General features: G+C 41.3%; 1 protein-coding gene and 1 long non-coding RNA gene across 7 annotated transcripts in view; one reads left to right on the forward strand and one right to left on the reverse strand.

The window, feature by feature from the left end:
* The window catches only part of STXBP5L (syntaxin binding protein 5 like), a 193,752-nt gene extending 188,493 nt beyond the window's left edge, over nucleotides 1–5,259 (reverse strand). For all 6 annotated transcript variants that reach the window (XM_032677824.1, XM_032677822.1, XM_032677821.1 and 3 more), the window contains exon 1: nucleotides 4,943–5,259. In XM_032677824.1, coding sequence (XP_032533715.1) covers nucleotides 4,943–5,140 — 198 coding nt within the window. In that variant the 5' untranslated portion in view covers nucleotides 5,141–5,259. The remainder of the gene's footprint in view (nucleotides 1–4,942) is intronic.
* Nucleotides 5,260–6,668: 1,409 nt separating this feature from the next.
* Nucleotides 6,669–16,698, forward strand: LOC116782548. Its single transcript, XR_004355259.1, has 3 exons — nucleotides 6,669–6,753; nucleotides 7,765–7,937; nucleotides 14,508–16,698. It is a non-coding gene; the product is annotated as an uncharacterized LOC116782548 (long non-coding RNA).
* Nucleotides 16,699–17,599: the final 901 nt, after the last annotated feature.

A 17,599-nucleotide genomic window follows, 5' to 3' on the forward strand; every position in this document is an offset into this window, starting at 1 on the left:
TGTGCTATGCTCTTTATCATGGATGAATTCTATTTCTAATTAATACAAACATTTAAAAAAGAAAAATACATTTTGCTTACCACAAATTTCATAAAATTACTATAACCTAACTTAGAAGTGTCATTTGTGACTGTAGTTTTAACAGAATAGGGTTTTGCATCTAACATTAGATCCAAACCCCGGTATATAGGAAAAAATCCTTCCCAACATTATCTTATTTACCATTAAAATATTGAATGAACTCTGAGCACTTACAAGTAACCATACTAATTTTAAAATGGGTTTTCTTTGAAATGTAGCACTTCACACACCTTTTATTTTTTGTTCCCCGCATGACCTTACTAAGGAGGTAAGAGAAATTAACCAAACAGCTCAAGCTAATTAAAACACTATGGGATTGCAAGATTATTTTTTTTTATTCTTCATAACCAAAAATAGAATTATATGCTCCTGCAGCATTGTGCTTTAATTGCCATTCCAAAATTCATCTTCTCTCTGTTATCTTTGAACTATAGCGTCATGTTGCATGTGCAGTTGAAGTACCTACTTGACTGCTGTCAGAAGGACTAAATGTTTATCTTCATAGGTTGACAAAATAAGGTCAACCTATGGAATTAAGACCACCTGATAGGAAATCCAAATAATTGAGGCAATTAAAGTGGCTACTGATTGGCTGTATCTCGAAGGCCTGCTTTTGTCAAAGGTAAGTAGGATTAGGAAGACACAATTGCAGTCTGCCATGGGATTCCATATGAGTTTTAACAAAATTCTAAAGCTATACCTGCTTCCATGGGTTTTACATAAAGACTGGGTCACGTGCATACTGAACTATATTATCATATCTATACATCTGTACATACTATACTATCAATAATGCAGCAAGATACAAAGGGATGCTTATTAGATTGCAAGACTACCCAGTAATAACATGAAGGCCAGTTTGGAAAAGAATAGCTATCTCATGCTTTGGGGTTTAAAGCAGTCCATAACCATCAGCATTTGGGAAGTAATTCTTTGAGAAGAAGACTAAATTGGCAGTTCTTGAACCTTTTCGAGGGTATCTAGTTGCTGCCTACAGCTAAAGAAAACATACTGGAGCAGATTAATTGTATGTCTAGTAAAGTGCAACTGTTATTGTGCTTTTAACTGAGGTCTTGATTTCAAACATTTTCTGCATAAAGTTATTAACCTCATGCTCTACAAATTCTACCCTATGATTGTTCTTCAATAAAAGGTCAAGTAGTTCTATACGGGGGACTTATTTTCATGAAGAATGTACTCTATGTACAAAAAATGTGCAACTTCATTCTTATTCGGTTTTTCTCAGCTGCGTCATCCCCTAACAAACAACCTTCTGCAAAAGTAACAAAATCACTGTTTTCTCCTGTTAGGTTCCCTCTGCTCAAAGTTCTATGCAAATGATTTAAAGCATCCTAACTGTGATCTTCTCACTTCCTGTATTAATAGCAGATCTCTCCCCAGTGCTGTATTTTAGTTTCTAAACGCTCTGGACAAACACAGTCGAGCCTAAAAAATTCTTGTCAGAAAAAAACCCAACACCTATACAAAGAGAAAATAGAAAGAAGCAAACCCAAGGAAATTAGGTCTATCCCAATTAAAATTAACACAGACTTTACCAGTATATTCTACTAGATCACATCTAAGTTTTGGATACTGCTGTTATCTTGCATATTCAATTAATGTGAATTATAATTGATACTTTCATGATTTCCACTTGGATATCCAAATTGCAAGAGCAGCCCCTCAATATAACAAACTGTACCCCAGCTTCCTGTTGTCACAAAATAGGTATGACAAAATTTCACAATGCTTGAATACTTTTTAAATGGTGCCATTGATTCATTAGTAGAGCCACCAACATTTAAATTTACTATGCTTAAAACAGGCCATAGCTATTTCATATGTAATAGTTTAAAAAATATTCCATTCTTTCAATATAGAAGATTACATTAACGTGTTAAATATAAATGCCAAAAGTAACTCATTGTGAACATCTCAGTGTAAAATGAAATATTCAGTTTACTTCTATTAAGTTCTAATCTGTATCTCAAGAAGACACTGCGGTAATAAGCATCCTAAAAATGTCACAAAATGGAGAGATGGCTTTCAGGTGTGTTACAAATGAAGTCAGGTGCATTACCAGTGAAACTCTTCTGGTAGAGGATTCGATCTGTGCTTTCAGTCAAGCAGACCTCCCACAAACTTCAGAAAGGAAATTTATTTACATAAAAACTGCAGGGTAAGGCCCTTTAATTCTTAAGTATGAGTCAGCTTTTATGTTTCACATTAAAATGAAGATTTTTATAATCAGAAAAGAAAGAAAAACCAGTTTGAGGTGCTACTTAGGCTGTCAGCTCACATGCCTTGACCCTGCAGATCATAACAAACCAAAACTGCCATTAGCTTTACTCAGTTCTGTGTGCAGCAGGATCACAGATCATGGATCCTTAAATATGCAGCCTCTTTAACTTATGTAACTGAACATGAAAATGCACAATTGAAATATCAGAAGTTCTATACAACAAAAGCTTGGGGAAGACAGAATTCGGATTACGTGTGCCTTGTTGTGCTTTTAATTTAATTTGAAGTGACTGAGATACAAATTATGGCTTGGATCCTGCACCCTGAAGCAGGGAGGGTGAAAGCTGCGCCTGCGTCAGGTCCCACTGCCTCCAGAGCACTTGCACAGTGAATAACGCAGGATCGGGGCCTGCGAGGGTTTGTGGGTTCATTCAAACATCCTCATAAGGTTACCAAACTGCAACAGAGCTGATTGAGTAGAGCCCAATGAATACACACTGCAGTGTTTTATGAGCACATAATCACCTCGTATTTGGGAAGTTTGCTTTTGGCATACCTTTGTATCTAAAAAAAAAAAAAAAAAACAAAGCTGGTATTTCGTATACAATAGACTTCTGCAGCAGCATGCATTCATAAGCAAGAGCTGCTGCAAACAACCAAAAGCTTTCCTGTACAAATATTTACTTTGTTGAGAACATTTCAACCTGAGAGATTAGGCAGGCAAATATAGCCTACTGAAATCTTCTTCAAATGACATATTCCTACACACTAAGTAGATCTATTTCCAAGTAGATCTACCAGATTTATTTCCAGGTAGACCTACTATAATATAATACTAACTGTCTTCAGGTAATATCAAGCCAAAGAAGAGAAATAATGGAGATTAGGCAAAAAATAATTTCAATTCATCTTATGTTTTTTTATTTTTGCAAATGTCATACAAAATAAAAATATATCATACTAAGTATAGATCTTCAACCCTATCAAATGACTTGAACATGAAGAACCATGTTGACTTTACCCTTACTTAGAAGTCTTAGAATGTCAGACCTTCTAATAATATTTTAATATATCTTGGTTGTTTGCATTATCTTTTTATTTAAGTGACAAAAATAGGAAATCACCGTACTGAATACCTGGAGTTTCACAAAATGCTAAATTATTATTGTCCATAAGCAAAAGGAGTCCAATTCAACCCTGGGAAGCAGGTCTGCACTCATTAGTGATGCTCCGTTAAACTATAGAATAACTTGAGTTAATAGGCCTGAACCTGTTTTGTTTCAGAATGGCAAAGAACTATAAACAACTATGTATCTAAAAAAATAGAATTATGTAAAACCTATTTCAGAAGTCTCTGAGTCTTTAAGTCATAGGGGCTCATCCTTCTTCCCTTGAACTCTGTAGCAGTTTTGACACTAGCTGTAGCTGGAAGCCAAACAGAATTAGAAACATGGTATCTGAGATGAGAGAAGCTGCGTGTTTCACAAGGACTAGCTCTGCACACAAACTTACAGCTTGTCTTGGTTGTTTCTATTGCTTTCTTCTTCCCAAAACACAAAAAAGAAATGAGAATGTGCTGGGAGCTGACCATAACCTAAATTTCAAATCAAGTGGTATCTGGTTAATAAAAGGAAAGTATACTTAATAGATGAAGTCCATTTACTCCTAATAATGTACACTGCACTACTTAAAAATTCTGGTTTTGAAGCTTCTAATCAAAACAAATAAGCAAACAAAACTTGTAGTAAAGCCAACAGAATTCACATAGAAGTTAAAGATAACAGCAGAGGACCATAATATATCATCTCCTTTTGTTTTTGCTTTTCATTACAAATACATGATTTTTATATTTCAGTTAGTCAGAAGTACTAAATAGTTTGTACTGGTTTACTTGTGCATTTAAGAGCACCACCGAAAGCTCTGTTGCAGAAGACAGATACAAAACAAAACACACAGGGATATCTTACGCTTTCTACTCAAAGAAAATTCTCACTTAAGGACCTGACCAAAACATGAAAACCAATTCCAAACAAATTTGGCAACTTGTGGTATTCATGCTGTCCCACTAAGTTTACTGTCGTGCAATTATAATCTTTAGTACTAATGATAAACAGCCATCCTGAAAGTACATCCAGTCCCTCACAAATAGTTGAAGTCTTATGTTCAGTAATCAGTGCACTGTCTTTTATTTCTAGCTTGTGCCTTTGTCTTAAAAGAAAAAAAAAAAAAAAGGCACGGAGGATGAGAAGAGTGAGGAGGGGAAGTAGATATATACAATTTAAAATTTCTAATCACTTATTTTATCTCTACTAGCACCAATTGATTTGCTTTCCTGCCCACAATCTTCTCAGTAGTTTGGGATCCAAGTGTGAACTTAGGATTTGGCCTGGAATGTAGAAATCAAGATTTCTATGAATTTACTGACCACCCCAACTCTGCAGCAGGAAGAAAAAAAGCATCCACTAGATCTGTCTTTTCATCCCAAAGTCCTTATACAACCACTGCAGTTCTCAAGTAAAAGGCTTACTGGTATCAGATTACTGCCCTCCTGTCCCCCGTCCCCCCCCCAACTCAACGCAGCTTTTATTATTTTCATAGAAAATAAAAATACAGCCCTTACCTTACAAATCTGAAAATAATCTGAAGTGAGCGTCTCCTGGATCTCCTCTCTGGGTGTCCCTGCAGCTCCTGCAGTCCCTCCTGGGTGCACGGAGCCACCACCAGCCCCACTTCCACTGCCACCGCCACCACCACTGCTTCCACCGGGGGATGAGGCAGTTAAACCATCCAAAACTTTGCGAAAATTAAATTTCTTCATTTTGGAAAAATTTTTAGGGAGATTTTGGGGGGGAGAAAGGATGTGTCGTAACACATTCAGCTACATGTAGCGACCGGGAAAGTCTTTAATGGTCCTCTGAGTGAGGCAGCACTTTAAGTCTCTTGTACCAAACAGGACGTCAATATTAGGTATAATTGATTGAAAAATACAAAGGCTTCATTTTGTCAGACGTGAAAGCTACTTGGAAAGGTCCTTTTAAAAAATAAATTAAAAAAAATCCACAAGCAGCAGGACTAAGATTTACGTTCAAACAAGGAATAATGGAACAAGCGCCATCGGGTTCTCTCACAAAATCCACATTTAGCAGTGGTCAAAACAGAAAAGTAAATAAAAAATTCAAGCCGGCATCCAAAACAGCGGGATCCATCCCTCTATTTAATCTGCCTAAAATTTGCCCTCGGCACTTGATTATTTCAACAAAACTGTCAAAATTCGTCTACATTCAATCTCCCCTTCACCTCAAGACCCCTTTCAGCCGGGGTAACCTTCGCCCCCAGGGTTTCGGAGAAGCGGATTCCCGCTTCCCAGCCGCTGCCGCGGCTCCCGCTCTCTGCTTCCCTGCCCACCCCAGTAAACGCCGGGAGCCGCTGCCGCCCTCGGGGCTCCTCTCTCCCCTCGGGCTCCGGGCCGGGGGGTGCGCGGCCGCCCCGCGGCGGGATGTGGGGTGCGGGATGTGGGCAAAGAGCCCCCTCGCTTTCCTCGCCGCCCCGGCCGCCGCTCCGTGAGGACCGAGAGATGGCAACGAGCGACCTCCTAGACCAGCCTGGCCGTCCCGGGCCGACCACCCGTCCCGTCCCCGCGGGGACGGACCCCCTGCCCGTCCCGATCACCGAGCCTGTGCCGCTGTCGTGCTCCCTCCCAGGGCTGCTCCGGGGGGACCGGGCTCCCTTCGGCGCCGGGGGGACCTGTGGCGGGGAGGGGCGGGTGCGGAGCGGTGCGGAGCGGAGCGGAGCGGGGAGCGGAGGGCGGCGGCGGCGGCTCCCGCCCGCCCGGCTAGCTCGCAGCCGTTCTCCGAGGTACTGAAATCTCCGCCGGCGTCAGCCGCAGCTCCTCCTCCTCCTCCCTCCCTCCCTCCCTCCCTCTCCCGTCCTCACGCCCCGCCCGCCGCACCGGTGCGCAGCCGGCGGAGGCCCCCCCTCCCCTCCGCTTCGCTCCCGGCTCCGGGCTGCGGGGGGAGCGGGGGCGGGGAAGGGCGGGGAAACGCCAGTGATTGACAGCACCGGCTCAGGTTTCGATTGGCTGCTGAGTTCGGGTTGGGCGGACGAGATTGGTAGAGAGGGGAGAAGGGGCGGGGACTGCGCCCAGAGCCTCGGCGGCCCGTGGCTCCAGGTAGGGGGCAGGCGCTGTCTGGCGGCCGCTGCGATCCGTGGCAGCTGATTGGCACACTGTGAGGATGGGCACCTGTGTCCGCCAATGAAAAAGGCCGCATCGCGAGTTTGCTCCGCAACGCCCCGCCCCATCCCAGCGGAGTGGGCGGGGCCTGGAGGCGCGGGGGAGGGGTCAGGTGGGGAGGCCCCGCCCCACTGCGGCGGGACCGGCGGCGGTCGCTGTGGGGAACAGCGCGGGGGGGAGCCCCCCCCATGGGGGTCCGGGTTGGTTTCGCAGCCTGAGCTGTGCCGCGGAAGCTTTAGGTTGGATATGAGGAAAAGGTTCTTCACCCAAAGCGTGGTTGGACACTGTAACGGGCTCCTCAGGGAAGTGGTCACAGCACCAAGTTCGACAGTTCAAGTAGCGTTTGGACAGCGCTCTCAGGCACATTCTTGAGGCTGCCCTGTGCAGGGCTAAGGGTTGGACTCGGTGATCCTTGTGAGTTCCTTCCAACTCAGGTGGTTCTGTGAAGATGTCACGGGAGGTGACGGTCCCGGTGGTGGCGGAGCTCCCCCGTCGCTCAGGGAGCTCCATTTCCCGCCTGGCACAGAGCGGTCTGTGCGGGTCGGTGCTCAGCCCGGATACTGACACCACCGGCCTTCTCGGGGACTAATCCCCTTTTCATTCCCCAGAGGAATACAGTGACCCAGGGCTGCCCCTCTGGGCGCCTCGTGGTTCGGAGGTTCTCCAGGGCTCGCTCCAAAGCCATGGAAGTGGCGTGGGACGGCTCTCGGGCCTCCGAAGCGCGGTCCGGCACAGGTGGTGTTACACGGTACACAAACCTCTATAAAAACGTTATTCAGGTGGGGAGCAAATGAGGCAGCTATTAAAAGTGACTCATGGCACAGCGCTGTCAACGTGGTTGGAAGCCGGGAACTGACTAAAATGGTGTAAGGAACAAACTTGTTCTGTACAGAAATAAATAACACCTCGCCAAAGCGTTGCACGTTGGTCACACTTGAGGTGCGCACATTGATCACCCTGTTTTGCAGATGTTTCAGGGGTGCTTAGGAGAGTTCTGATACCCACCCTAACACCTAATTGTTTTTTTGTAAATCTTAACAGTTCTGTGAAGCAAGGTTATAGTGTTTACTTTGGTTTCTTACACTGAGATCCATATATTTTTTGTTTTCACTTTAGCTCATCCCTGTGTGTTCGCAGGTACTCCCCCTCTGAACAATAAAAAGATTGCAGTGAAGTTCAAAGAATAATTGTAGCTTCACTTTTGCCCTTAGGAAAAATAAAGGATACAGTGCTGATGAAACTGGAAAGGTTGATAGGTTTCTGCAGCCAGGAAAAAAAAAAAAAAGGAGCATATCTTTGTATGAGAAACAAAATATATGAGAACTATGGCAAGGAGACAAAAATGAAAAAGAGGATGGAACTGAGTAAGCAAATCTGTAAAGATGTAAGTACAGAGTTTTTGAGAATAAGGAAAAGTCAAAACCCAGTTGAAGCTATTTCAAGAATGTCATGTCCTACTGATATTATGTTAACCAAAGGCAATGCAAGTGAAAAAAAAAGGCTAACAAAACCCAAAAGAAAGATAACAGTACGAATTGTAAATAGGAAAGGGAAAGATAAGGTTAAAAATTAAATAATTAGAATGAAGAAAATGTCACAGACTTGCAAAAAAGAGAAGACACTGGGAGTCAGGGGGTACTAGAGGAAGAAAATCTGATATAACGGTTCCACAGTTCTAGGGAGGACAGAGATAAGACAGTTTTAAGAGAAGAAAGGGAAGGATGAAAATTAGAAGAATGATAAAAAGCTTTTGGAAGTAGAATAAGATGCATACATTTTTTGAATACCAACATTTGTCTTTCAGAGAATCAGAATGAAGAGCTGAGTATTGATGATTAGATATTACCTCAGAGTATCCAAAAGGGCAAGCAAGGATCCTCATACTGCCAATGTGCTGTTAGGAAAACTGAACTTGTAGGAAAAAGACCCAAAACAACAAAACCATACTGGCCAACAAAACATAATCAGTCCTGTTTAAAAATACCAACTGAGGAAAATATTTTGGCTCACTACTGGTACATGTAAGGCATGCAGGTCCCTTCTGAAAATTTTGCTCTAAGCTGGACACAAATCCAGAAGCAGAGAGAGAATGATGGAAATTAGTTGTGGTGCTGAATGGTACAGGACAGTGCAGGACTTAGACAAACTCAGCAACACTGATGGCAGGCACAGAAAGGAGCCCCATTGAATGACTTGGCTGGGGAGAAGCTTTGATGTATAACAAAAAGAAAAAAAAAAAAAAAAAAAGAAAAAGGACCAATTCGGTTTTGACACAGTAAAAAAAAAAATTGCTTTTCTTTTTTTTAGTGGAGAAACAAGCAGTAGATAGATGAGGCACCCACTTGCTGGCTTGTGCTGGTTTAGATGGTATTGATGTTTCATAGGGCGCTTCTGAGATTGCATAGATTTGCCACCAAGAGTTTTAATACAAGTTGGTAAAATTATGAAAATGTGAAAAGATTTTAGATGTTAAATTGATATAAACCAAGTTAAATAACACATCCTAATGCACTGTGGAAAATCTGTATCTGAATCTGTATTTTAGATAGTAAGAGGAAAATATATTGTTCTGGATAGTATCTTTTATATTTATCAGTCATCTTGTTCTGCAAGGTCAAACAGAAACCAAACCAAATGTTAAAAGGACAACAGTTTGCTACAAAGATTTTGCTGAGAAAGAGCATCTTTAACATTCTACACCATAAAAATTCATATGAATTCTCATTTTGATTTTTGCTTTAGTAAGCTTGTGATTACGTGTAGCAGTATAACAAGACTGGTCAGAATCAAATCTAACAAAGGAGAGTAATATTAATTCAGTGTTATCTAACCTCAATCTGATTCAAGAACTGACCAAGAAAATGAAGAATGAGAAAGATGTGCATAGATCAGCCGACCAGAAAGTGATAGTAGTAGAGATTATATATGTTTTGTACATGACTGATCATTGAAGTTGTTTAGTTCTCTTTGGTTTTTTTTTGCTTACCTCATCTGGCTTTCTTGGTTTATTTTTTTTATAGCAATCCTTCTTCAGCCCATGGACTAGAATTTCCTGACTTTTTAAAGCTTCAAACATATTTAAATCTCAGGTTATATTCTTGGTAGTTTAGAAAAAAGAAAAGACATGCAGAAGTGTGCAAGAAGGGGTGGTTTCACAGCTCATGCTTTTAAAATGATTCATACAACTCCCTTCGACAATACATGAATTAGTAGATAAAATCAACGACCCTTGAGAGAAATCATTGTATACCCATCAGCGGTTGACTAGACCACAGCCTTGCAACTGTGCCCTGCAAGAGAACCTCTGTGCTTATACAGAATGGAAGAAAAAGTATGTAATCAGATACCAGAAACACATTTATGCCAATGCAGGCAAAACTGTGACTTTCCATAGCTACCCATTCCTCGTTACACTGCGGGACATTTGCCAATATTACCCATGTTTCTGTGTAATTCCAGAACATCGAATGGCAGCAAGCATAGTGTTCCTGCCTGCAGAGCCCCACTAAAAATATCCCCAGTCAGTGCTGAGTATCTGGTTAGAACAGCTTGCTGAACTCTATCAATTAGCCAGATCTTAATCTATTTAATGTGTTTTATTAAGGCTATATAATGCTAATGTTTTAATCAAAATGTCAAGCACTACTAAATCAGATTCATTAGGAAGGTCCAAGTCTATCACATCCATGTGGTTACCTTGATCAAACAAACCTGTAATCTCATAAAAAATTGAAGTCAGGCCTGCTTGTCAAGACTTGTTTCCACAAAGCCATGCGGGTTTGCTTTCATTATATTCCTACCTTTAACCCCTTATTGATTCAATCACACATAGCATGACTGCTTTAATTCACATAACATCACTGTATTATCTCGGATTACCTAGAATGCCAGATCTATTATTACCTTGGTCATTCTGCTTGATTCTTGGAATAACATGAGGTTTCCTTTGGCCCTTTGAATTATTAGCTGTAAAGAGAGCTGTTAAAAAATAACATTAGAAGGCTGGAAGCCTCATATTCTGTTAGGATCTTTCAGTACTCAGGTGCCACAGAGACTGCTGATTGAAAAACAGCAGTGCCATTTTCATCCTACATAGGTGTCAATGGATATAAAGCTAATTCCTCATCCTCATGTAATATTAATACATAATCCTTTTCTTTCTCTTCACAAGTACAGGATAGAAATATTTACCATAAAAATTAGATCTTTTATGCATGCTCAGAGACCAGATTTTTTAATGAAGAAGCTGTAGGATGTGTCTGTACAAAACTGAGAATGTAGTTTTGTAATAAGAACTCCATTTTGCACAATAGGCCAAGTACAGGTGTAGAGTTATCTGTTTCAGCTTGGGTGATCCGTTCTCATTGATGTTGAAAAGGAAAACCCTGCATCCAGCTGAGCCCTTGGGGGTTTTTTGTCCCTTCAGCAATGCATTAATTTGCTAGGAAAGTCAATAGTTTTATTTTGGGTTAATGAGCTGGATTAACTCTGCGCAGGGTCAGACAAGCCCCAGAGCCAGTGCAAAGAAAGGCAGAGCCATAGGCCTGGACAGAGCAATGAGGGTGGCCTGGCTTTTGTTAAATCTGGTTTGGCTCAGACATACAGTATAAATTCATTGCAGTGGTGGCCTATTGAGTTATATTACAAATATGTGCCCTATCCAGGAAGGGCTGCATATCTCAGTGAAGAACTGTCACAAGCCACCCGAACAGCAGTTGGGGCAAAGAATTTGGACTAGTCTGTACAGGCTGTCCTGCTGCATTAGAGGAACGCATTTTTTTTCAGGGGATTCTCCCAAGGCTTAAGTGGGACTCAACCTAGATTTGGTTGCTCTGGAAGCGGGGGTCTTTTTCTAACAGATTGTGGGTTACAAGCTGTAACAGAAGCCATGGAGGAGCTAAAGCCTCAGTGATTACTATCTGCACAGCAATCATCTTCTCTATCTTTACTGTAGCAAGCATGCAGAACTCTGGGATGTCAAATCAAGATAACTTGGGTTCTAGTCATGGCAATGTGGGGCCTTGCCTGGGACACAAAACTGGTCTAAGAGACTTAGTAACTACTAAGGTAGTAAATATATGCCATGTACCACGTCGCCACAGTTTTCTTATCAGCCTTTATTGTAGTTCTCTAACTGACTTTTTGGTATTCTCTCTGCATCCAATTCGCATTGTATTCTGTGCACAGTTTTCTAGTTCTTGCTCTTAATCCCTTTTCTTAATACTTCATTTTATAGATCCCTGTCTGTCACATAGCTTAGCTACCTCTTTCCCTCTTACTCCTTCACTAAGGATTAGACAAAACTGTCTGGCTTTCCCAGGTCCTGCTGTGAGCCAGGCTATTTGAACTTCTAATGACCCAGGTTTGCAATCCAGCCTGTCCACATTCGATGTATCTAAAAGTACAATGGTTCATTGAAATATTTTTAGTAAGCGGTACAGATTGTCAGAAAGCAGACTTGTTATTCTCCTACTTTGAAGCTTTAATTTCCATCAAGCATATGTCTGACCAATATATACCTTTTCTGAATTTTTTGTTAATATTTTCCATTCTGAACATTTTCTTCTTCTCTAGTAGATGCAAAACAGCAGGAGCCAATGCCTTTCCAAAGACAGTTGTTATTAGTTCTTAGAACAGCTTTCAAAAAAAAAAAAAAATCTGTGAAAATGGGATAACCAGTAGAAAGAAATGGTGGGGTCCTTGACCAAGTGTGTACCTATCCAGGTAATATATAGCCAGATCACAAACTGACCAACTACCCTCCCAAAAACATTAGCAAGAGACCACAGATTTTCAAGTCATCAAGGATAAGCTTTCAGATAAAGAACTTCAGGCATCAGTTAAGCATGTTAGACAATCTACTGTATCGAAATCCCTTGAAAGAAGAATATCCTTTATTAAAGTAGAATCAGTAGGAGCTTTAGCAAGTCAGGAAGACTGTAATTCACAGTGAATATTCTTTTGTTGTCAGCTTTGCTACAAATTTGACGTTTTGTGCCTTTTCCCATTATTGCTCTGAATGTTTTGCAAATTATCACTGACATTTGAAGTGACAGCCAACGTATTCCAGTTTGTTAGCTTGTTTTACTAGATTCTGTACTAACAAAGGTCTCAGTTAGGACGGGGATACTTGTCTCGGTTGCTTTCAAACCCACACAGCCTTGCAAGTTTGAAACATAATCTTTGAATTCATATTCAATTAGAAGAAGAGCATAAGGAGTTAGAAAGAAAAAAAAAAATGCCTTTAATGAGTCTGCACTTGCTCTATAGAAAAGCCATCAGCACAGTTTGCATTTTTGAGCAGGTTTCTTCTAATACTCACAGAAAAGAGACTTCTTTTTAGCTGGGGAAAATTTCAGTTGCCCTTCAATATCCTTCAGTTTAAATTATAGGGTAAAAAGGTCCATTCACTCAAAGTAGTTTGATGAATCATAGGAACCAAAAATATAATGTGTCAGTTCACAAAATATCAGATATCACATCCTTGGCCTCTGTGCAAAAAAATCCTTATAGAAAAGTCTAGACCTGTTAAAACCTTGGTCCAAAAGCAGGTGACTGGCCTTTCATATAGATGGCCTTAAATAGTGTAGATATTTGCATAAAACAATAGTTGGAAAGATTAAAGCAGAGAGAGAAAAGAAGAGCAAAGGGAAAATGGATCCCACGTTCTAGTATTTCAATCCTTTTGTCATGAAGAGCATTCAGTTTTATGTCTGCATCTTTCATTTTTAACAACTGATATGTTCTGCAAATACATTACTGTTGACCTGCAAGACCAATACACTTGTCTCTTCTCGACTAAGCAATACTTCATAATAAACAGCCTCATCAGAAGACTCCAGGGAACAAATGCTGCCTGCAGTCTGACTTTCAACACTCTTATGAAGTCTATGAAGAAAATCTCGCTAATACTCTATGGAACCATCCCCCACAAACCATCTCCCAAATCAGGGCTGCATCCCGAACACAGCCAGATCCCTCATTGCAGAAAGACTGAAAACCACCTAATCAGCTGTCTAAGAATTGTGTCAGGCCGTGCTAGTCTGTGGGTGAATTTGATCACTGCAATGGCTCTTATGCCTTCCTTTCCCCCTCCCTCCATTGTTCCTTTTCCCCCCTTTAATCTTAATTTAAGAGCAAAGTGAAGGCAGATGAGACCATTCTGTCTCCTCTGCAAGTATCCTATGAAATATTCCATCCTAGTCTCGATGCTTCATTGAAAGGAAGTCTGGCAGAAATGTCAGCAGTAAAAATCCAATCAGAGCTAGAACTTTAAAAAATGTTTCTTCTTGCCAGGAATGACAGCTGTATTATTCTTCAGCCCTTGTTCTGTCTCTCAGTCAGGGATTTTCTCTATGCCAATGTGATATATCAAATAGGAATTTGGTATGTAGTGCCTGTATTGAATTGGATTGAGTTGTCTCAGCAGCTTTGAATCCTTGCTGTCCCATCTCCATCCTTCAGGTAGTGGATATTTGCAGAGTGCTTTTCCAGCTAAGAAGTTAGGGCCATGCTGATCTGCAACATAATGCTGAACATAAAGTCTGTCCCTTTGCAATTTGTGTGTGTATAATCCTATAAATGGCCATTTCTTCAAGCCCGAAGGAAATGAGAACACCTACTATCTACCTCAGATTTGGGAGTAAGTCTTCAGTGTATAAACAGTATATCCTATTTAGAGTGCCTGGAATAATTTGTTTTCCAGTTCAGAAGCCCAAAACAATGTTAATATATCTGTTAATATATAATATAAATATATTAAAATAAATATCTAAATGTAAATTAAAATAGGAAATGTTTGCTTTGGAAACATCAGAATTGTTTTTTCCAAATGTTGCTTGCATTTTATTTCTACTAGAGTCATCTTTTAAACCTGGTATATTTGTTCAATCTTCCCATCGACTCAAACTAGTCCAAAGTAGCTGTCACTGACTTCCACTCCTGTCCTTTAGAGAGGTTTGATGCCTTTATCAGTGGAGAATTAATCACAGCTGTCCGACAGCTCAAGTTTTGTGCGATGACCATTGGACCAAATGAGTTTCCCAAGAAGGTGCAGGAGGAGTTTTCTGAAGTACCTGGTAGAGACCATGTCCCATGTTGCAAATGTAAGTCTCTCTCAGGCAGACCCACTGCCTTCTAGGTGGGATACACCAGATGGGTGTGCTCTTTTATCCCAATTGTGCCATAAAACCATTCTTTATTGCCCAAATCCAGGAAAAGAATTAAAAAGTCATTCTGTCTATTGTTCTACTGAGTGACTAGCAAGTAATTGCATAGCCCACTCGTGTACGTCACATCATGCTCATCTCTATCCACAAGGAAAATCACTTTTAATCTTTGGCTCCATCATATGGAAAGTGTTCAAACTGATAAATTATATGGAGCATTTTGACAGTTTCTTCCTAATAGAATTCAGTTTTCCATATTTTTGAGAATTATTTTCTCATCTCTGTAAAGTAAATAAGTCTATAAATCCTGGTCTAAAGGATAACACTAAGAATCTGGCAGTTATTAAATAACACACAGCTAAACTAAAGTATTCTACCTTTCCCTCATTTGTCATGTATTTTAGTAATTTGTTTCACCTGTTGGCAGGTTTGAAGGTGAATATGTATAGCAGATACAAGTAGTAATTTATTTGGTATTTAAGTTTGCATGGCTGCCTGGGCTGTAGGAGTTTGAGTGATTCATCAGAGCCTTTTGTCCCCCAGACAGCACAGATTCTGACCACTTCATTGTGATCCCAGGATTTTTTTAAAAACCAAGGGGAGACATGTCTAAACTTTCCATTCTTGGCTAACATGAACACAGCATCCCAGCCCTTGCTTTGCCTCTGTGTGCTCACAGGCAAGTTGTATACCCAAAGTTCTCCCTCATTTTGAACACTTTATGGATTGTGTGCCTTCTGAAATGTTCAGTTTTTATCAGGTTCACATCCTATTCATTGCTCAGCTACATAACCTATGGAGAATGATTGGCATTCATACTTAGAAATGCCTTATGCTTTCCTACCAGTATGAATTATTGCTTTCATCTCTGAATTTACATACATTGATGCTTGTGCAGATTCTAGACACATTTGGAAAGAAATGCATTTCAAGTGATTGATAGAACAAAGGTGGTTTCTTGTTCTCATCAGACTATTCTTTAAAATATATCACATAACTGACTGACTTAGTATTTTCATCACTGTATTTAGTTCAGACTCACCAAAACTGATTCTGTCAAGGTGGGTTTGTCTTTTCTTTCCAGAGGTTTGTGCTGAAATCCAATCTGTTCTGCATCTTCAATGTTTTTGGGTTTTTATATTCTGATGCTACTGATGCCACACTTAGAAGAAAAAAAATACTCTAGTTCCTTACAGTTCCCTCTTTGCTTATGAAGCTGGAATTTGACTCCACCTCAGAAATGGGTTTTTATTCAGTGTTGTATTGGGTTTGTGTGGCAAGATTTTGGTAGCGGGGGTGGGAGCTACAGGAGAGGCTTCTTTGAGATGCTGCCAGAAGCTTCCCCCATGGCCAAAAGAGCCAAAGCCAGCCGGCTCCAGGACAGACCCACTGCTGGCCAGGGCTGAGCCCATCACACCTCTGGGATAACTTATTTAAGAAGGGAAGCAGAAGCAATTGCAGCCAGAGAAGAGAGAAGTTAGAATATGTGAGAGAAACAGCCCTGCAGACACAAAGGTCAGTGAGGAAGGAAGGGGAGGAGGTGCTCCAGATGAAGAACATGCTGAGGCAGGTTGTCCCCTTGCAGCCTGTGGAGGTCCATGGGGAAGCAGAGATCTACCTGCAGCCCATGGAGGACCCCACACCAGAGCAGGTGGATGCCTGAAGAAGGTTGTGGCCCCATGGGAAGCCCATGCTGGAGCAGTCTCCTGGCGGGACTTGTGGACCTGTGGAGAATGGAGCCCACACTGGAACAAGTTTGATGGCAAGACTTGTGACCCTGTGGGAGACCAACGCTGGCACAGTCTGTTCCTGAAAGACTGCACCCCATGGAAAGCTACCTATGCTGGAGCAGTTTGTGACAAACTGTTGCCTGTGGAAGGACTCATGCTGGTGAAGTTTGGGAGAACTGTCTTCTGTAGGATGGACCCCCAATGGAGCAGGGAAAGGACTCTTCTCCATGAGGAAGCAGCAGCAAAAACATGTGATGAACTGACTGTAACCCCCATTCCTGTCTCCTTGTGCTGCTGGAGATTTGTTTTACTTCCCGTTATCCTGCTCTGATTTGATTGGTAATAAATTAAATCAATTTCTCCAAATGAAGACTGCTTTGCCCATGACAGTAATCAGTGAGTGACCTCACCCCTTATCTCAACTCACGAGCTTTCATTATATTTTCTCTTCCCTGTCCAACTGAGGACAGGAGTGGCAGAGCGGCTTTGGTGGGCACTTGGCATCCAAGTGTTAACTTACACGTTTTTCTATCTCTATACTTTGTTCTGGCTCTGTTACACTGAAGGACACTGCACATGCAGGCAGTTGCTGGTGTACACCAGTGGCAGGACCCAACACATCATTTACCTGTTCACAAGTGTGTGGTTGGTGGAGGTTGAGGCAAGTATTCTACCTCTTCACCAACTCATATTCATCTTCTGCCCTGTAGGATTCAAAAAGGTCTTCCCTCTCCCTTGATTTTACAGTTTCTGGTGTAAATACATAAAAGCTTGAACTCTGGATACATGTTGTATTTGACAGGCTAATTGAGTCATTTTGATTAATTGTCTTTGGCTCGCACATAAGAGATCACCTTTCCCATAAGCTAGCTTTAAGGAATCCAGTCATTAATCTTCTTAAGCAGCTATTCTGTTCTCACTTCCTCTAAGGCATTTGCTCACGCAGCCTCCACACTAGACTCAACCAGCAAGGAAATCCCCAAAGACTGTTCACTGAGCTCCTGGGGAATCCTACCTCACGAAAATCATTCCTGGAAGAAAGGGGTCATTATACTTTATTTAGACACTCTTTTACCTCTGGAAAGGTAGCCAAATTAAGCTGACTTCAACTTGCTTTTGAAGTTTTTTTAACTTCTAGGAACGATTAC

The sequence above is a fragment of the Chiroxiphia lanceolata genome, chromosome 2 (genome assembly GCF_009829145.1).
Source record: "Chiroxiphia lanceolata isolate bChiLan1 chromosome 2, bChiLan1.pri, whole genome shotgun sequence".
NCBI classification, from domain to species: Eukaryota; Metazoa; Chordata; class Aves; order Passeriformes; family Pipridae; genus Chiroxiphia; species Chiroxiphia lanceolata.